Source organism: Ranitomeya imitator, chromosome 6 (genome assembly GCF_032444005.1).
Source record: "Ranitomeya imitator isolate aRanImi1 chromosome 6, aRanImi1.pri, whole genome shotgun sequence".
NCBI lineage: Eukaryota > Metazoa > Chordata > Amphibia > Anura > Dendrobatidae > Ranitomeya > Ranitomeya imitator.
Window position 1 is genome coordinate 188,479,729 of NC_091287.1, and position 21,075 is coordinate 188,500,803.

Here is a 21,075-nt window from a genome sequence, read left to right on the forward strand (position 1 = left end):
AGTGCAAATAAAAGGCGCAAAACTAGACAAAAACAGGCATAAAGGCAATGACGATTTGGGGCCGATAATGCTATTAGCCTACAGACACATAGCGTTATAAAGGTGCCCGGTCGGAATACTGAAATTTCAGCACCTGGGAGAAAATGAACTTTATTTCTCCTGGAAGCTCCAGGCTTCAGTCATGCGGCTGTGCCCGGAGTAGCTACAGTCACCGCTCACAGCATTCACAGAGACTGCTGTAAGCATCTGACACCGATTGTCAGCCGGCTCAGTAGCATGCAAGTGTGACCACTTGATTAAAAGCAGACATTTTGGCAGTTTTCTGGTCTGGAGTTTTCAGGTGTGTGTTAACACAATGTGAAGGAGGAAATACATGGGCAATGATCTTGAAGAAACGTTAATTAGAGGTCATTACAAACTATTTTGGGTCATTAATTCTACAGTGATTTACTGAAAAGGACATCAAATCCTAAAACACAGGAGAAAAAAAGGCAACCAATACTTGGCCATAATACCAATGTACTGCAAGATGCTCCTGACCTCCATGAGCAAAGCCAGAGGCAGTGCAGGTTCATTATACTGATTAACAACCCCTCTTAGACTTAGCTTCTATGGTGGGCTAATGAGAGGATGGTCACAAAGCATTATAAATGCCAACAGATAGGGCTTGTAGAAGGTGCAAGTCACACTGGTGACACCCATACTATTAGATCCGATGGCCTGCCCAGCACTATATCAGTGCACCCCACAAGGATATGTACACCAGTTTTTACTATGGGCATTAGAGCTAAAAGGCAGGTAGTTGCTACTGTAACTTCCTACCTGTTCTGCCCACTGCTGATCTCAGCTGGCTCAGAGCCATAAACCGCTCCTGTTGGCGATTCTGTGGCGATTCTGTAGCCCGGAAGAGGAAGAGCTGCTCCTTTGATATGAAGCAGCAAAATGGTCATCAGCAGCAGTCCATGACCGGGTAGAACAGGCAGAACACGCCTGCCTGTCTGTTAATTCTTAAACCCACAGTAAAGAAAAAAAAAATTGTCCTGGATAATCTCATTAACCATATCATGTTATGTATTAACCAGATCCAGATTGTATATTTTTATGCATTACCATTTATTGTTGCATATTTATTAAACAGATTACATATTTATTATACCTTACCATGTCAGGGCACCATTAAGAAACGTTCCAGACTATATGATTCATGAGGATTTTAGTGATGAAAGAAATGACCCAAAATATGAAATGAAAAGAGGCCCATATGATTTTGACAAGAAAACAATTTGGCAACGTGATTTGGAGGAAAATGAGAAAGAGAATTTTTGCGAAAAAAAGGTAATTAATCTTTTTTGTATAATTTCAATAATATTTCACAAATATGCAATAAACACATAGGCTGCAGTATATGAACCTAATTGCTATACAACTTCTAGATGTATCGATCAGTACCACCAGCTCTGATCCCTGCATTTTAACACGTTAGATGCCACAGTAAATAGAAAGAAGGGGCTATGTACTGGCAACCTGGGGCTCTTATGCTCCTCATCTTTTTACTTCAATTAAGCTCGGCTTCATAGGAGATTGCAAAATTTTCATTACATTGCAATACAGAAATACTGTATATATTCGAGCATAAGTCGACTTGAGTATAAGACGATGCACCTAATTTTGCCACGAAAAACTGGGAAGACTTATTGACTCGATTATAAGCCTGGTATGCATTGTCCCCTCATCCCTATTCTGGTATGCATGGTTCCGCATCCCTGTCCTTGTGTGCATGACTCCCCATCCCCATCATTGTGTGCATGGCTCCCCATCCCCGTCATTCTGTGCATGGCTCCCCGTCCCTGTCATTGTATGCATGGCTCCCCATCCCTGTCATTGTATGCATGGCTCCCCGTCCCTGTATGCATGACTCCTTATCCCCATCCTTGTATTCATGGCTCCTTATCCCCTATACTTGTATGCATGGTTCCTACAAAAAAAAAACACATCTTACTTGCCTTCCCTGCTCGCCCTTGCTGCATCTCCTTTCGGTTCCAGTTTCTGGCTGAGCGATCATGTGTCCCCACTCATTAAAGTAATGAATATTCACTCCACACCTATGGGAGTGGAAAGGGGTGAATATTCATTACCTTAATGAGCGGGGGATACGTGATCGCTTGGTTGGAAGGAGATGCAGTGAGGGCGCGTAGGGAAGGTAAATAGGATGTGTACTGGAAGCCGGCGGCTGTGGCTGTAACTGTGCGCTATAAGAGAAATTAATATTCACTGCCAGCTCAGTGAATATTAATTTCGCTTTAGCAGCGGGCACAGTTACAGCCGCAGCCACCAGCTTCTGCCTACGTGACCCACTGTTCCGCCTCTCCCCCGCTGTCTTTCTGGGACAATGACTAATGTATAAGCCGAGGGGGCTTTTCAGCACAAAAGATGTGCTGAAAAACTCTGCTTATGCACGAGTATATACGGCAGTAGTTTCTTTAAAAAAAAAATATACATTACAGACCAAAAGTTCGGAAACACCTTCTCATTTAAAGATTTTTTTGTATTTTCATGACTACGAAAATTGTACATTCACACTGAAGGTATCAAAACTATGAATTAACACACGTGGAATTATATACTTAACAAAAAAGTGTGAAACAGCTGAAATTATGTCTTATATTCTATGTTCTTCAAAGTAGCCACCTTTTGCTTTGATGACTGCTTTGCACACTCTTGGCATTCTCTTGATGAGCTACTAGAGGTAGTTACCGGGATGGTCTTCCAACAATCTTGAAGGAGTTCCCAGAGATGCTTAGCACTTGTTGGCCCTTTTGCCTTCACTCTGCGGTCCAGCTCACCCCAAACCATCTCGATTGGTTCAGGTCTGGTGACTGTGGAGGCCAGGTCATCTGGCGTAGCACCCCATCACTCTCCTTCTTTGTCAATTAGCCCTTACACAGCCTGGAGGTGTGTTTGGGCGCCTTGTCCTGTTGAAAAATAAATGATGGTCCAACTAAACGCAAACAGGATGGAATAGCATGCCGCTGCAAGATGCTGTGGTAGCCATGCTGGTTCAGTATGCCTTCAATTTTGAATAAATCCCCAACAGTGTCACCATCACACCTCCTCCTCCATGCTTCATGGTGGGAACCAGGCAAGTAGAGTCCATCTATTCACCTTTTCTGCGTCGCACAAAGACATTGTGGTTGGAACCAAAGATCTCAAATTTGGACTCATCAGACCAAAGCACAGATTTCCACTGGTCTAATGTCCATTCCTTGTGTTCTTTAGCCCAAACAGGTCTCTTCTGCTTGTTGCCTGTCCTTAGCAGTGGTTTCCTAGCAGCTATTTTACCTTGAAAGCCTGCTGCACAAAGTCTCCTCTTAACAGTTGTTGTAAAGATGTGTCTGCCGCTAGAACTCTGTATGGCATTGACCTGGTCTCTAATCTGAGCTGCTGTTAACCTGCGATTAATACAAATTCTAACAGTCTATTCAGTAGGACTATCAGCTGTGTATCCACCAGACATCTGCACAACACAACTTTCACCACCTTTTCCCCTGCTGGGACCCTCAGGTTTGCAGGGTCACATAGGAGCCAGCCAATAATCCAGCTAACCTGACCCTTGACAGATGTCTCAAAACTACTGCTGGACTGTTCTTTAACTACTTCTATTGAAAACTAAGACAATATATCCGTCATCTGGGTTACATCTGGACCATCTTTACCTGTTTACATATAATTATATCACTGTTCTCACATGACGCGCTACGAACAGACTTTAAGGCACCATTTGTGAACAAGGCCACTGAGTGGCCGAAACGTTAAAAAATTGTTGCTTTACTGTTTCGTCTCTGCCTCCACATTCTCAATAAATATATTCACTTCAGCAAAATTGAACTAGATGAGTGCAGTGTTTTGACTTTTCTCTGTGCTCTGTTTCAGTCACAAATCTCTTCACAGTATGATGATCACTCTTAAATTTTCGTGAAATATCTAATGTTTTCATAAATAGTAACATAGTTACATAGTTATTAAGGTTGAAGGAAGACTATAAGTCCATCTAGTTCAACCCATAGCCTAACCTAACATGCCCTAACATGTTGATCCAGAGGAAGGCAAAAAAACCAATGTGGCAAAGAGTAAGCTCCACATTGGGGAAAAAAAATTCCTTCCCGACTCCACATACGGCAATCAGACTAGTTCCCTGGATCAACGCCCTATCAAGGAATCTAGTGTATATATCCTGTAACATTATACTTTTCCAGAAAGGTATCCAGTCCCCTCTTAAATTTAAGTAATAAATCACTCATTACAACATCATACCGCAGAGAGTTCCATAGTCTCACTGCTCTTACAGTAAAGAATCCACGTCTGTTATTATGCTTAAACCTTTTTTCCTCCAGTCGCAGAGGATGCCCCCTAGTCCCGGTTTCATGTCTATGATTAAAAAGATCATCAGAAAGGTCCTTGTACTGTCCCCTCATATATTTATACATTTACATAAGATCACCCCTTAGTCTTCGTTTTTCCAAACTAAATAGCCCCAAGTGTAATAACCTATCTTGGTATTGCAGACCCCCCAGTCCTCTAATAACCTTGGTCGCTCTTCTCTGCACCCGCTCTAGTTCAGCTATGTCTTTCTTATACCTTGTCCAAGGCATTGCACTATTTAACGCTTTTCAGCAGCAGAGCGATCCTTTTTATTTCCCATATTGCTTGAAACCTGTGGCCTGCTTAATAATGTGGAACATCATTTTTAAGTAGTTTTCCTTTAATTAGAATCATTAGGATTAGAAAACTAATTATCACATGTGTTTAAGATTGATTTCAGTTATCCATTGAGCCCTGAGACACAATACTATCCACAAGTTTATTTGAAAAACAAAACAATGAAATCTTTATGACACTTAAATCCAATTTGCATAATAATTTGGAACACAGTGTTTACTCCAAACCAGTACCAGTCCAAATTATAACTCACAACCACCAAAAAAACAGGCCACCATATTGCTTCATGGGTCAACAAAGATTTTTCATTATAAATGAATAAAAATCTGGAAAGAGGCCATTGCAGATAGGCGATAAAACAAATATCTGAATTGACGTTTTAGGCTGGAGTCATGCTAGCGATTTTAAAATTGGTCCGATTTTGTTCCTGCAAAGTTGGACAAATGTAAAGCAAGTGTCATGCGTTTTTCATGCGAGTACAATCCGATTTTTAACACCTAGCATCCGATTTATACTATCATTCCAAAGTTTAGGGTCACTTAGAAATTTGCTTATTTTTGAAAGAAAAGCACAGTTTTTTCCAATGAAGCTAACATAAAATGATTCAGAAATACACTCTATACATTGTTAATGTGGTAAATGACTATTCTAGCTGCAAACGTCTGGTATGTCATGCAATATCTTTATAGGTGTTTTAGCATTTCACCTACTACGTGTCTTGGGGAACACTCGCTTTGCATGGGAAAAACGCATACAGGCCCTTTATCTCACACAAATCAGTCCATATGGTTTATTAAATACAGCATAAACCGTATCTCAAACAGTTCAATACATTGCCATATCAGGATATCACATATGGCTTTATATAGCCTTCAGTAGTCACACTAGTATCCCTCTCCAGACACCAGATGACTGCACAGTTCAGCAACTGTCATATGTTAGCATACAGTTCATTACAATTCATTGTATGCATCAACGGAACATAATAACCACCGACAGTCTCTTCCAATGGCAGATACGTCTCTGCCGTATATTACAGGTTTTTACCCATACCAGGGGTTACCTCTCAGGAGCTCCGGCTCCAAACACTGACTCCTGCCAGGGCTGGTTCACAGGGGAAACTGCCTCACTGGGATCACAGTTCTTGTGACCAGGCACCTCGGATAGTCCAGACCCACAGTAGGAACTGTAGCTTCCCCAACACAGTAGCCGTCCCAGGCTCTGCAGTTGCAGCCTTTCCATGCATTTCCAGGAAGTCCAATCACAGGCACTTCCAACTCACAGGCCATCAGTTCATGATCTTACCAGGTGCTTGCAGGACTCCAGTCCATCCCAGGACAATCCAACACCCTGACCATTCCAGGACTCACTCTTACCAGGTGCTTGCAGGACTCCAGTCCATACCAGGACAATCCAACACCTCGAGCATTTAGTCCACTCACAGGAGCTTCCCACACCGACCGTCCAGGACCTTGCACATGGACCAAACAGATCCATACACTCTGATCATGTGACCCACACCCTGGTCACATTATCTAGATGTAACCACTCCCCTGGGTGGGAGTGTGGGTGTGTGTGGCTAGTTTGACCCACCCATCTCTCATAACCAGTCTCCCTTTAGCATTACACAATTACTTGGGGGACTACATGTCCCAGCACACCAACCTAATTTCAGACTGACAGCGCAGAGTGTCTTCCTCTGCAACACACACACTGGCCATTTACACTCCTGCCGGACTTTGTCTCATCACATTTATGCCTCCAAGTGCATCTTGAAGCGCACACTCAGCGCCTCCTGGCTGTAACGTGGGTCACTGCACCACATACCTCCCTGCTTTGTTCAACCCTATTGGGGTGGACACATGACATAAACCCGGGGTCCCAGTACCGGGTACCTACATCGTCTTTGACAGCCCCCCCCCCCCGCCGCCAGCGGTCAGTTTGTCGGCCTTGGGCTTCAACCCTTGAGTTACCATCCATCTGTGTTACCAGACCATTTTGGTCAACATATTTTTCCAGTCTGTCACTTTACCCGACCTTTCTCTCCATAGTTGACTTTCCCGATTGAGACGGTCATAAGTTCCACTTACAGTTGAGCCGACTGACTGGTCTGAATCTGACCCTTCGCTACTACGTCTACTACCGGGTCTCCCACCTCGGTCACTCATCCCCGAGCTAACAGAGGAGTCACTTCTTTGGACTCTTCTATTCTGTAGGGTATCTTTCCGTATCTTCATACCCTGGGCTGGAAGTGGTCGACCACTTTATATTCTGCAGCTGTTTATTAATTTTCAGACGGTCTAATCTTAGCTGCTCTATCTCCTTCAGATATGTCACCCAGTATTCAAGAAGCATTCAAATGTTCCTGAGGCTATCTACTGAGCCAATTACAACAAATGGAACCATCCCATCTTCACCAGTTGCCTGGACTTTGCCAACATCTGGAATCCTCATTCTTGCCACACCGGATCTATTCACCAGGTCCTGCATCACTTTTCCAAATCTTCTAATGACTTTCCCCACCAGATTTCTGGATACTTGAATGATATCTTCCACAAAGCCCAGCCGACTTTGAGCTCTCCTGGTATGCTCCAAACGTAGAGCGGCTTCCTCATTCCTTAAAAGGATCATCTGTTTCGTGCGGAGGCACTGTAGGTACATATCCTTCAGGATAGCCACCCGCTTTACTGTGGCTTCCTTAGTGGACACTATCACCAACTGTTTCGTCTCTGGTGCCCAGTTCACACTATGCGCTTCGACCCCCTTCTTAAAGGCCTCATGCACACCTTCACCGGTACAGGCTTCTTGCACATCTTCGGGTACATCTATCACACACTTGAAGAGCGGGGTCTCACTCTCTTCATGGAGGGATGGCTCCCGATTTGCCATGGACCTTTCCATTAAGACATCTGCCACAACTGGACGACTGTCTTGTTCTGCTTTTAGCGCCAATTCTTCCTCTGCTTTACACTATTCCAGATCCCTGGCCAGGATGGGTACTGGGATCTTCACCTCGTTACCACTCTGGTACCGCAGCTGTGAGTCTTTTGACCAGCATTTCCTTCTCTTGCAGAAGACCAGTTAATGATTCTCTGAGCCCTTACACATCTTCCCTTAAGGCTTTATTCACACTTTAAAAAAACAATACCAAAAATTCGTCCTAATAGGGCACTCCAAATACAGTAACAGAAACTACCAATTCCCACATAAATACATATGGAAAAACAGAAGCGATCCCATGTGTGGGCAAATAAAAAATAATTGTTATTATAAATGGTAAAACCAACAATTTTAAACAATCAAAAAGCATAAGATGCCATAGGGGACACCAGTCAGTTGGAAATAATGCGACCATCCACTATGGAAAAGACCCAAGTAATGGGCTAACTTGCATACTGACATAGAACATGCTCATATGTCCAGGGGAATATACACACATATAAGAGTATATTGATCCTTATCATAAATATAAACCCTTATTGATATCCTAAATGCCCTTTAGTCCACATAATTAGACCCACATGTAATCCTGTCAGTGCAGCTCATAAACCATAAGGCTTGACCCATTATCTGTATTAGACACAGCCGTGATACACCCAACAAAGTAATAAATATAATCCTGCCAGTGCAGTAAATAACGGTGAGGGGACGCCATGAGCACTGGTCACAGCACAGACTCCTTGAAGGTATTAGCCTGGTTACCTCTTTATTTACTGCACTGGCAGGATTATATTTATTACTTTGTTGGGTGTATCACGGCTGTGTCTAATACAGATAATGGGATGGGCCAGCAATTCAGCAGCCGCATACAGTAAAATACAACAGGACCCGACAGCATAGAATAGATGGATTACATACAGTATACACACATAGAATAGATATATAACTGTCAGTGACAATTATTACAGTGCGTGTGCAAATTACTGTACACGTATTTAATTATTAAAAGATTATTTTTATGAAAAAAAGGCTGTGGGCTCCTGTTTAATTTTTTTTAACCAACACAGGGAAAGCCGACTACTGTTTGTAGCCTGGTAAAAGGGTAATACCAATGGAGCTTCCCATGCTATTAATATCAGCTCACAGCTGTATACATAGCCTTTATTGGCTATTAAAATGGGGGACCCCCCCAAAAAAGATAACGTAGGGTCCTCTTATAATTAATAACCAGCAAAGACTAGGTAGACAGCTGTGGGCTGATATTATTGGCCTAAGAAGGGACCATAGATACTGCCCCCCCATACTCGAGTCATTGTCCCAGGGGGTCTGCGGGGGAGGGGAGGGTGCCAGGAGTCGGCGGCTGTCACATCATACTCACCCCCTCCTGGCACGGTCTCTGCACTTGCCTGCTACTCAGATGGTCTCCGGCGCTGGCAGTTCTTCCTGTGTTCAGCAGTCATGTGGTACCACTCATTACAGTAGTGAATATGCACGTGACTCCACTCCCATAGGCTCATTTAATGAGCAGTACCATGTGACTGGTCAGTACTGGAAGGAGCTGCCGCCCCGGGACAACGGAGAAGCAAGGACATGCAGAGACCACGCCAGGAGGGTGAGTATGACTGGGAAGGGTGAGCCATGCGATATTCACCTGTCCCTATTCCATCACTGGGCTGTGTCTTCTGCGTCCTCTGGCTGTGACGTTCAGGTCAGAGCGCGTGATGATGTCTTTAGTGCGCGCTCTCTGCCTGAACAGTCACTGCTGAGTGACGGAAGACACAGCGGCGCGCGGCCCCCATAGTGCGCCGGTGTCGCCGCCTGCTCAGGACATCGGCACCTGGGCCCCAGCGACGAGACGGGAGTATGTTTTTTTTTTTTTTTTTTATCCCAGCAGCAGCATATGGGTCATATTATTCTATGGAGCATCTTATAGGACCATCAACCTTTATGGAGCATATTTTTCTATGGAACATCTTATGGGGCCATTATTAACCTTTGTGCAGAATTATATGGGGCATATTTTTGTATGGAGCATCTTATGGGCCATCATGAACTTTATGGAGCATTATATGGGGCGTATTTTGTATGGAGCATCTTATGGGGCCCATCATGAACTGTATGGAGCTGATTTCAATATGGATATTTTATAGACATTTAACCTACTGATGTCTCAATTAATTTTACTTTTACTGGTATCTATTTTTATTTTTGACATTTGCCAGTAGCTGCTGCATTTCCCACCCTAAGCTTATACTCGAGTCAATAAGTTTTCCCAGTTTTGTGTGGCAAAATTAGGGGCCTCGGCTTATACTCTAATATATACGGTATATATGTACTGTATGTGTGTCACTGACATCTTTATAACTATTCTATGTATATACTGTATCTATTCTATCTATTCTATTCTAACCTGTCACTCTGTGATTTTACTGAATGTGGCAGATGAATTGACGGCTTTTCTTCTATCCATCTATCTACTATATAATTGTCTAAGGGTCACTTCCGTCTATCTGTCCTTCTGTCTGTCATGGATATTAATTGGTCGCAGCCTCTGTCTGTCATGGAATCCAAGTCGCTGATTGGTCTCGCCAGCTGCCTGTCATGGCTGCCGCGACCAATCAGCGACGGCCACAGTCCGATTAGTCCCTCCCTACTCCCCTGCAGTCAGCGCGTGCTCCATACTCCCCGCAGTCACCGCTCACACAGGGTTAATGCCAGCGGTAACGGACCGCGTTTTGCCGTGGGTAACTCACTCCTTTACCGCTGCTATTAACCCTGTGTGACCAAGTTTTTAAAATTGATGCTGCCTATGCAGCGTCAATAGTAAAAACATCTAATGTTAAAAAAAATTTAAAAAATCATTATATACTCACCTTCCGCCGCCTTTCCCGCTCCTGGCTATGCTCCGGTGACCGCTCCATGTAAGCGGCAGGTTCCGGTGGTATGGGAGAAGGACCTGCCATGACGTCACGGTCATGTGACCACGACATCATCACAGGACCTGCCATGTCGTCACGTTCATGTGACCACAACGTCATCACAGGCCCTGCGCGCCTGCGCGAAATGGACCTGCCATGATGTCACGGTCATGGGACCGCGACGTCATCGGAGGCCCTGCGTGAGAAGGACCTACCATGACGTCACGGTCATGTGATAGAACTACAAGTGGCCCTCGGAAGGTGAGAATATGTTTTTGCTTTTTTTTAACCTGTGACATACGTGGATGGGCAATATACTACGTAGCTGGGCAATATACTACGTGGCTCTGTGCTGTATACTATGTCGCTGTGCAATATACTATGTGGCTCTGTGCTGTATACTATGTGACTGGGCAATATACTACGTAGCTGGGCAATATACTACGTGACTGGGCAATATACTACGTGGCTCTGTGCTGTATGCTACGTCACTGGGAAATATACTACGTGACTGGGCAATATACTATGTAGCTGGGCAATATACTACGAGGCTCTGTTGAAAAGTTGAATGTAAATAAAAATAGTATAGCTGAAAACGTCATCTTGTCCCGCAAAATAGCCGTAATATAGCTTCTTCAGCCGAAAAATATAAATCTATAAGTCTCAGAATAGAACGATGCAAAAACCCTTTTTTTCTATAAAATAGTTTTTAGTGTGTAAAAGCGCCAAAACATAAATGATATAAATGTGGTATCGCTGTAATCTTACTGACCCAAAGAATAAAGCTTCCTTATCAATTTACAACACGGAGAATGACATGAAAGAAAAAACTATTGCTGAATTGCTGGTGTTTGTTCATTCTGCCTCCCAAAAATCAAAATAAAAGTGATTAAAAATGTTTATATGACCCAAAATCGTACCAATATAAACAACTCATTCCCGCAGAAAACAAGCCCTAATGACTGTCAGCAGAAATATAGAAAAATTATAGCTCTCAAACTATAGCAGTGCAAAAACTTTATTTTCCCACCAAAAAAATAGTTTGTGTGTGATAGCAGCCAAATTTAAAAACCCAATATAAATCTCGTATTGCTGTGATTGCACCGACCCAAAGAATAAAGTTATCTAATCACTTATCCCACATGAGGAATGGCGTAAAAAAAATAAATAACACCAGTTCTTCACTTGCTGTTGATTTGTTTATTCTGCCTTTAAAGATCACAGAAAGGCTCGGCTCACATCTATCTCGCCCTCTATGCAGAGTGCTTACACCGGGGTTCCCATGTAAATCTCTGAAATTCATGGTTCAGACAGAACCCCAAGTGGAAGATTATCTATAATGAGGCAGATGGAGGTACTGTGAATGCCATCTGGCCTATGATCAGGCAGTGTCCGTCTTTATAAGTTTGCATTAAACTGCGGTCGCCACAGTTTTGTGCTCCTCTGAAAAGAGGAACATCGCAGAACAGAGGCCAGGCAGAGTCCAGAGTAACTCTGCTGCCTCATTATAGTGAATAAGTAGTAGTATAATTAGTAGAAAAATTCCCAGATGGGTGTAATTCCAAAATGGGGTCACTTGAGGTGGTTTCTGCTTTTCTGGCACTTGGGGCCCTGTATATGGAGTCCGTAAACTATTCTACAATAATTTGTTCTTCTAGAGTCAAATAGCGCTTCTTCCGTTCCGAGTCACAACTTGTGGCTAAGCAGTACTGTACAGCCACATAGGGGGTATTGCCACATTCAGCAGAAATTGTGTCCCGGTACCAGGGGCTCCTACCCTGTCCCTAACGTTAGGGGTTCCCTAGCTCACCCTGTTCCCTGATTACTTTTGATGGTGAAGATGCTGTGGCCACGTACGTGGCCTTAGATCCTGAATCCGCCTTTAGTCTGTACCCTTTCACCACCCAGGTAACAGCGGGGTTGTAGTGTACCGTAATACACCAACCAGACTAACAACATAATATGAAAAGGGATAAAGGGAAATACCAATCATATAAATATACACACACAAACAACAGAAGTAAACACCGGCGAGTGGAGGATGGGGTTAAACCAAAGTAGGAGAAGAAAGCGAATTATCACACACTCAAATCCCAGCAACAGTCACAAATGTGTTCACCAAACGTCTTCTCCAACAACAACCACCAAGAACCTCCAACCATTCAGCATAAGCTTTCTGACAATGAGTGCTAGCCAGGACCCAGTTTATATAGGAGATAGGAGTGGCTAACTGTGCACAGCTGAGAGCCTTAACACAGGAAAGCTTCCAGGAGCTCTCAACTGAGCAGATTAACCCCTTCACTGCTAAAAGAAATTTACACCGTTTAATATGAATGTGAAGTGCTTCTAATCGGTGTAGGAATAGGAGAAATCAGATGCTGCAGTCTGCTGGCTCTCACTGTAAACTTGTGACAAATTTTGTGAAACATTTTGGTACCATTTTTATCCCTTTTCCCACATGAAAATGTAAAATCTGGGGCTAAAACCAAATTTTTTTGTTAAAAATGTAATTATTTTTTCTTCACCACCCAATGGTTTAAAATTCTGTGACCCACCAGTGATGTCAATATGATCACTGCACCCTTAGATGAATTCATTGAGAGGTGCAGCTTGTAAAATGGGCAGACTCATAGGGGAGGTTGGGGCTCTTGTTCTTCTGTTATGGCACTTCAGGGGCTCTACCAATGTGACATGACACCCTCAAACCATTCCAACAAAATGTGCACTACAGTATGGTGCTTTTTCCCTTCTGATCTTTGCATTGTGTCTCAAAAGTATTTTTTTACTATATATGAGGTATTGGCGTACTCAGAAGAAATTGTGTAACATATTTTGTGGTCCATTTTTTTCTATTATCCCTTTTGAAATTTGAAAACTTGTGGCCAAAGTAACATTTGAGTGGAAAATTAGTAATTCCATTGATTGAGCCCAATGTTGATCGCCTGAGAGTTAAAAATGCTTATGGCTCTCTTGTGGGAGTTTCTGCTCTTTTAGCATGTTACAGGCTCTTCAAATGTAACAAGGCATCCATAATGTATTCCTGCTAAAATTGCGCTACAGAATTCATTTGGCGCTCCATCCCTGCCTTGCGCCCAAGCAGCAGTTTTCCACCACATATGGGGTATCGGCATACTGGCTACTTTCTCCTATTACCCTTGTGAAAATGAAAGATTTGGGATAAACCAATATTTTTGCTGGAAATTTTTTTTTTTTTAAATTTCACATCCTTATTATCAATGTTATAAAATTTTGTGAAGCACCTGTGGGTTTAAGGTGGTGGCAACACCTCTAGATAAGTTTCATAAGGGGTGTAGTCTCCAAAATGGGGTCACTTTGGGAGGATTTCCACTGTATAGGTACATCGGGGACTCTGCAAACGCGACATGGTGTTGGCAATGTATTCCAGCTAATAATGCTCTCCAAAAGTCAAATGGTACTCATTCCTTTCCGAGCCAACAGCAGTTTACGAACAGATATGTGGTATCAGCATACTTAGGAGAATTTGCTCAACAGATTGTATGGTTAATTTTCTCCTGCTACCTTTGGAAAAATGCAAAATTTGGTGCTAGAAGAACATTTTTGTTTAAAAATTTCCTTCCATATTGTTTTAATTCCTGTGATGCACCTAAAGGGTTAATGAACTTCATGAATATGGTTTTGAGCACTTTGAGGGTGCAGTTTTTAGAATGGTGTAAATTTTTGATGTTGTCTGTCATATAGGCCCCAGTCTCTCTGAAACACAGTTTTGCTAATTTTGGTAGGAAAATGAGAAATTGCTGATAATTGGGGATGAGCAGAACCATGGAAGTAAGAACTTTACCCGAACCCCATTCAAATCTATGGGGACCCAGAGCTTGGCGTATCCCTCTCATGCACGCGCATCCTTTCCTTCAAAGTTCGGGTTTGTTCATCTCTACTGATAAACTTTTAACCCTTCTAACTTCTTAGCGAAAAAATGGTTTAAAAAACAATGCAGATGTAAAATAGACAGTTGGGAAACATTATTTATAAATTATTTTGCACAGTATGACAACTGGTTGAAGGATATAAAAATTGAAAGTTTGAAAATAGCTACATTTTTGCCAAAAGTTTGATATTTTCACAAATAAAATGTTGACCTAAATTATTTATTTAAAGAGTAAGTAGGTGCACAGCTCAGATCGAGGTAAGGATTATCCGCTGTGTGTGCACAATGGCAGGGCCTACTGTATTTTCTCCTGTAACATGAGCTGCACACCTCTCATCAGGGGCAGATTATAAGAGGGTCAATCTGGGCGGTAGCCCAGGGCCCAGTGGTGTGGGGGGCCCTGGGCTACCGCACAGATTTCCCGCCGGCCGCCGCCATCAGGGCATTACTGTACGTGCCCCTATCATTTATGTGCCCCCGAACCTGGTAGGCAGAGAGAGGGGGCCCGCATCGGGCCCCGTCTCATCTGCTCACCGTCCCCCTACCGGCGCTGCGGCGGTTTGCTATTGACGTGCGGGTGCGCGCCCGTACGTCAATAGTTAACAACAACAGCCGCCAGCCAATTGGAGGCTGGCAGCTGAAGTCGGCCGCAGGCACAGCGCACACGTCGCTGGCATCTGACATCATTGTCAGTCGCTGGCGAGTGCACGCTGCTGGAGGTAGCTCGCCGCCTGGAGCGCTGGTTAGGTGAGAAGAACTGTTTGGTTTTTTTTTGCTTTTTTTTTTTTGTTTTTTGATAACCTAACGGTGGAAACACTGGGGCAGATGATTGCTGGATACACTGGGGCAGATGATTGCTGGACACACTGGGGCAATGCTGGAGACACTGGGGCAATGCTGGAGACACTGGGGCAGATTGCTGGACACACTGTGGGCAATGCTGGACAATTGGACATACTGGGGCATATTGCTGGACAGGACACACTGGGGGCAATGCTGTACATACTGGGGCAGATTGCTGGACACACTGGGGGCAATGCTGGACATACTGGGCAGATTGCTGGACACACTGGGGGTAATATGCTGGACACACTGGGGGCAATGCTGGACACACTGGGGCAATATGCTGAACACACTGGCAGATTGCTGGACACTGTCTGGGGGCAATGCTGGATACACTGCGGCAGATTGCTGGACACACTGGGGGTAATGCTAGACACACTGGGGCAGATTGCTGGACACACTGTCTGGGGGCAATGCTGGACACACTGGGGCAGATTGCTGGACACTGGGACAATGTGCTGGACATACTGGGGCAGATTGCTGGACACACTGGGGGTAATATGCTGGACATACTGGGGGTAATATACTGGACACACTGGGGGTAATATGCTGGACACTCTGGGGCAGATTGCTGGACACACTGGGAGCAGGACTGGAGGCATGGGTAGAATGTAGATATGGGGCATGATTGGAGACACGGGGCAGAACGAAAGACATGGGGCAGGATTGGATCATGGGGCAGGATGGATACGATGGAGACAGATGGGGCAGGATGGGGAGATCATATGGGGTAGAATGGATACTCATGAGGGCAGGATGGGAGAACATATGGCTGGAGCCAGGAATGAGATAAACGGGGCCAGGATGAGGGATATTATTATTACCATAGGGGCTAATTAAGGGATATTATTACTGCAGTGATGTATTTATTTTTTTTTTTTAGTATACTGTTTTAAATGGGGGGGTGGTCCAGTTACTGTGTAGAGTGACACTATATCGCCTTTTTTTCTTCATGTGGTGTAATGTAGAAGTTGTGAAAAATTAAGTAATGTGCTCTGCAAGCGGAGCTTGAGATAACTGTGTTATTTCCTGCAGAAACGAGTCCTGGCTGGAAGAAATGATGGCGGTCTGTGCTGGATGAAAGATGAAGGACTTCACCTAGAGACGTCACTGGTGAGTCAGTGTTACCTATACACTGACACTATACACTGTATACTTATACAGAGGTCCTGTGTACAATGTCACCAGTGATCACTGTATTACCTATACATTATATACAGAGCTCCTATTATAATACCACCAGCGATCTCTGTATTACTTCTACACAGACACTGCATACTAAGTACAGATCTCCTGTGAATACTGGCACTAATGGTGATAGTATTGTGGGTTTTTTTTTATTACTGAGTAGTATTCAGTCACTATGTGGTGGTAATATGTGGTCTGGAAATGGTGTTGCGGTATTTGTCCCTTGTATGTGCTATTTGGTCACCAAGTGGTGGTAATATGTGGTCCTGACATGGTGCGGTGGTATTTGTTCCTTTTATGTGATATTATTCGATCACTGTGGCTGTAATTTGTGATCTGGTCATGATGCGGTGGTATTTGTTCCTTGTATGTGATATTGGTCATTTTAAAAATTGAAAAATAAATCAAAATATACTTACCGTATATACTCGAGTATAAGCCGAGATTTTCAGCCCAAATTTTTGGGCTGAAAGTGCCCCTCTCGGCTTATACTCGAGTCAAGGTGGGTGACAGGGTCGGTGGGTGAGGGGGAGAGGGCGCTGAGGCATACTTACCTGCTTCCAGCGATCCTGGCGCTCCCCGCCTGTCCCACGGTCTTCTGTGCTGCAGTTCTTCCCCTCTTCAGCGGTCACGTGGGACCGCTCATTAGAGAAATGAATAGGCGGCTCCACCTCCCATAGGGGTGGAGCCGCCTATTCATTTCTCAAATCAGTGGTGCCGCTGATAGAGGAAGAAGCTGCGGCACCGAAGACCAGCTGTCCGGGAGAAGGAGCCGGACGCCGGGACCAGGTAAGTATGTCATAGTTACCTGTCCCCGTTCCAGCCGCCGGGCGCCGCTCCATCTTCCCGGCGTCGCTCCATCTTCCCGGCGTCTCTGCGCTCTGACTGTTCAGGTCAGAGGGCGCGATGATGCATATAGTGTGTGCGGCGCCCTCTGCCTGATCAGTCAGTGCAGAGAGACGCCGGGACCGGACGCTGGGAGCTGCAAGCAAGAGAGGTGAGTATGGCTTTTTTTTTTTTATTGCAGCAGCGGCACAGATTTATGTGGAGCATCTATGGGGAAATATGAACGGTGCAGAGCACTATATGGCACAGCTATGGGACAGTATGAACGGTGCAAAGTACTACATGGCACAGCTATGGGGCAGTATGAACGGTGCAGAGCACTATATGGCAGCTATGGGGCAGTATGAATGGTGCAGAGCACTATATGGCACAGCTATGGGGAAATATGAACGGTGCAGAGCACTATATGGCACAGCTATGGGGCAGTATGAACGGTGCAGAGCACTATATGGCACAGCTATGGGGCAGTATGAACGGTGCAGAGCACTATATGGCACAGCTATGGGGAAATATGAACGGTGCAGAGCATATAGGGCACAGCTATGGGGCAAGAATGAACGGTGCAGAGCACTATATGGCACAGCTATGGGGCAATAATGAACGGCGCAGAGCACTATATGGCACAGCTATGGGGCAGTATGAACAGTGCAGAGCACTATATGGCACAGCTATGGGGCAATATGAACAGTGCAGAGCACTATATGGCACAGCTATGGGGCAGTATGAACGGTGCAGAGCACTATATGGCACAGCTATGGGGCAGTATGAACGGTGCAGAGCACTATATGGCACAGCTATGGGGAAATATGAACGGTGCAGAGCACTATATGGCACAGCTATGGGGCAGTATGAACAGTGCAGAGCACTATATGGCACAGCTATGGGGCAGTATGAACGGTGCAGAGCACTATATGGCACAGCTATGGGGAAATATGAACGGTGCAGAGCACTATATGGCAGCTATGGGGAAATATGTACGGTGCAGAGCACTATATGGCACAGCTATGGGGAAATAATGAACGGTGCAGAGCACTATATGGCACAGCTTTGGGGAAATAATGATCTATTTTTATTTTTGAAATTCACCGGTAAATGCTGCATTTCCACCCTAGGCTTATACTCGAGTCAATAAGTTTTCCCAGTTTTTTGTGGCAAAATTAGGGGGGTCGGCTTATACTCTGGTCGGCTTATACTCGAGTATATACGGTAAATTGTATTGCATATTTTAACAAATATTTAATAGGTTACAGTAGAGTAGGGCCCTGCCATTTTTCTTGAATAATCTGGTTCAGGTATATCATGACCCCCGTCACATGACCCCCATCACATGACCAGGGGGCCCACAATGTCTGAACAGCCCAGGGCCCTGGCTACCCTTAATCCACCCCTGCCTCTCATGGAAGTTTTTCAGTGATTGGTGAGTGTCTTAGGATTTGGGGCACCACCGATGTGGGCACTCAGATAGCAAAACAAACATGATAAAGGGTTAGTTACTCTTTAACAAACTACATAGTTTATTACTATCTAGATACTTCGGTTAAGAGGACATAAAAGAGTAGTAGCGGATTAGGTACTATCTCCATTCCTGGGCCCCTTTCCCCACCAGTTATCTAGCATTCCACAAAGTACCGTATTTTTTGGCATGTAAGGCTTCTTTCACACTAGCGTCGGGCTCGGCCCGTCGCAGTGCGTCGGGCCGAGGTTACCGACGCTAGCGTTGTAAGCGCCGCACAACGGATGCAGATTTTCATCGCATCCGCTGCCCCATTGTGAGGTGCGGGGAGGTGGGGGAGGAGTTCCGGCCGCGCATGCGCGGTCGGAAAAAGCGGTCCGTCGGCAGCAAAAAACGTTACATGTAGCGTTTTTTGCTCCCGACGGTCCGCCAAAGCACGACGCATCCGTCGCACGACGGATGCGACGTGTGGCAATCCGTCGCAATGCGTCGTCAATACAAGTCTATGGGGAAAAAACGCATCCTGCACGCACTTTTGCAGGATGCGTTTTTTCTGCAAAACGACGCATTGTGACGGATTGCAGTTAACGCTAGTATGAAAGTAGCCTAAGATGCACTTAACTATAAGACACAACCAGCAGATAATAGGAAAAATATTTCCTATTAATTATAACTTTCCTGGCAGTGTAGAGAAGTGGACTATCACAAATTTCAATACACTAGAGTAGAATAGGGAGGTGATAGATATATTTTTAGTGTTTCTCTGCAGCATGTGTATTTTAAACGTAAGACTACTAAAAAAAAAAAAACATTTTAAAATTGCATTAAGCACGTTGAATTGTATAATTATAAAACACATGTCAACATCTATTTTCTATTCTGAGATATAATCACTTGAAATTTCAAGCCCAAAGCCTGAGATTGCACTACTGAGAGATACTGGTAAAAACATGTCCCCTTCTGATGTTTGTTAATTATACTGCTTTCATAAAGATTTTGTATAAAATGAATACTTCCCAACTATCTCAGATCCAGCAGGACAGTTCTGAATTTGGAGAACTGTGCTTCTGTCATTTAGGTTGGGGATATGTCCCGATTTTAACTGTATCTTTGTCTCTAGGACAGAATACAGTAGCACACAATGGGGGAGTTGGGAGCTTTTAGATCTCTAATGCACCATTCTATCTATGTAAGGACTGGAGAATTCTCAGGTTACTTGACATTCTCACACCATATAATCGGACAACAGAGACCAGCTTAGTTGCTGAGGAGCAGGCATGAAGGCAAGTGGCTACTTGTGAGGGCTACTATGAGGATTGAGGGGGCATCATACTATGTGGGGTGGAATGGAGGCATTATACAGTGTTAGGGAGCATTAGGAAATTCTACTTTGGGGAGCTGTATGGGCATTCTACTGTGTTGGGTGGCTGTGGGGGCATTATACTGTGTTGGGTGGCTGTGGAGGCATTATATTGTGTGGGGGTGACTATAGCGGGAATCATTCTGTGTGGATGGTTGGACTTTATGGGCATTGCACTATGTGGGGCATTATACTTTGTTTGGTTACTATGGTGATATCAAACTGTGTGGGGAGCTTTGTTAACTTACACTGCATGTGGGGGAATGTACTGCAGGGTCTTCATTCGTCATGCTGTGTTGGCGACTGTGGAGTCATTATACTATGAGGAGGTTACTATGGGGGAATCATACTGTATGGAGGAATAGACTATGGGATCATCATATTGTGTGGGGGGGGAGTGTTGGGTATTATACTGTAGTGGCTAATGTTGCAATAATGCTGTGTGTGGGGTCTTGATGGGCACCACACTGTTTGTGATAGGCACTGTGGTGGCCATGAAATGAGTAGCATACTGTTTGGGAACTCTAATGGACTTCACGCCAATATTTCTATATCTGCACATAAAAAGAACAAGATGAAGATATGGAAGTAGCTTAGTGTAAAATAAAAATAGCCTCAGCACGTGTCACAGTATGTGTCCCTCTTTCATAACTTTCAAAGTTGGGAGGTACCTATAATATAACGCTGGGAGCGTCACTCTGTCCGAAGCCTTTATAGCCTGCGCAAGCGCCGGTGCAGTCTGGACCCCACAGAGTGACGCTCCCAGGAGATCGCGGTATGCGTAAGCACTGAACGCACACCGCGATCTCCAAAGGAGAAGCAGGGACGTGCCAGGAGGTGAGTATAAGCTATATTCACCTGTCCCGTTCCAGCGCTGAATGCCGCTCTGTCCTCCGGGTCCTCT

The 21,075-nt window shown here is 44.4% G+C and overlaps 1 protein-coding gene and 1 long non-coding RNA gene across 5 annotated transcripts in view; one reads left to right on the plus strand and one right to left on the minus strand.

Annotated features, from left to right (window-relative positions):
• C6H7orf57 (chromosome 6 C7orf57 homolog) overlaps window positions 1-21,075 on the plus strand; it is a 175,483-nt gene that overhangs the window by 94,794 nt on the left and 59,614 nt on the right. For all 3 annotated transcript variants that reach the window (XM_069730389.1, XM_069730388.1, XM_069730390.1), the window contains exon 5: window positions 1,170-1,335. In XM_069730389.1, coding sequence (XP_069586490.1) covers window positions 1,170-1,335 — 166 coding nt within the window. The remainder of the gene's footprint in view (window positions 1-1,169; window positions 1,336-21,075) is intronic.
• Window positions 1-21,075, minus strand: part of LOC138642306 (uncharacterized) — a 301,712-nt gene that overhangs the window by 77,621 nt on the left and 203,016 nt on the right. The gene's annotated exons all lie outside the window — the stretch shown is intronic.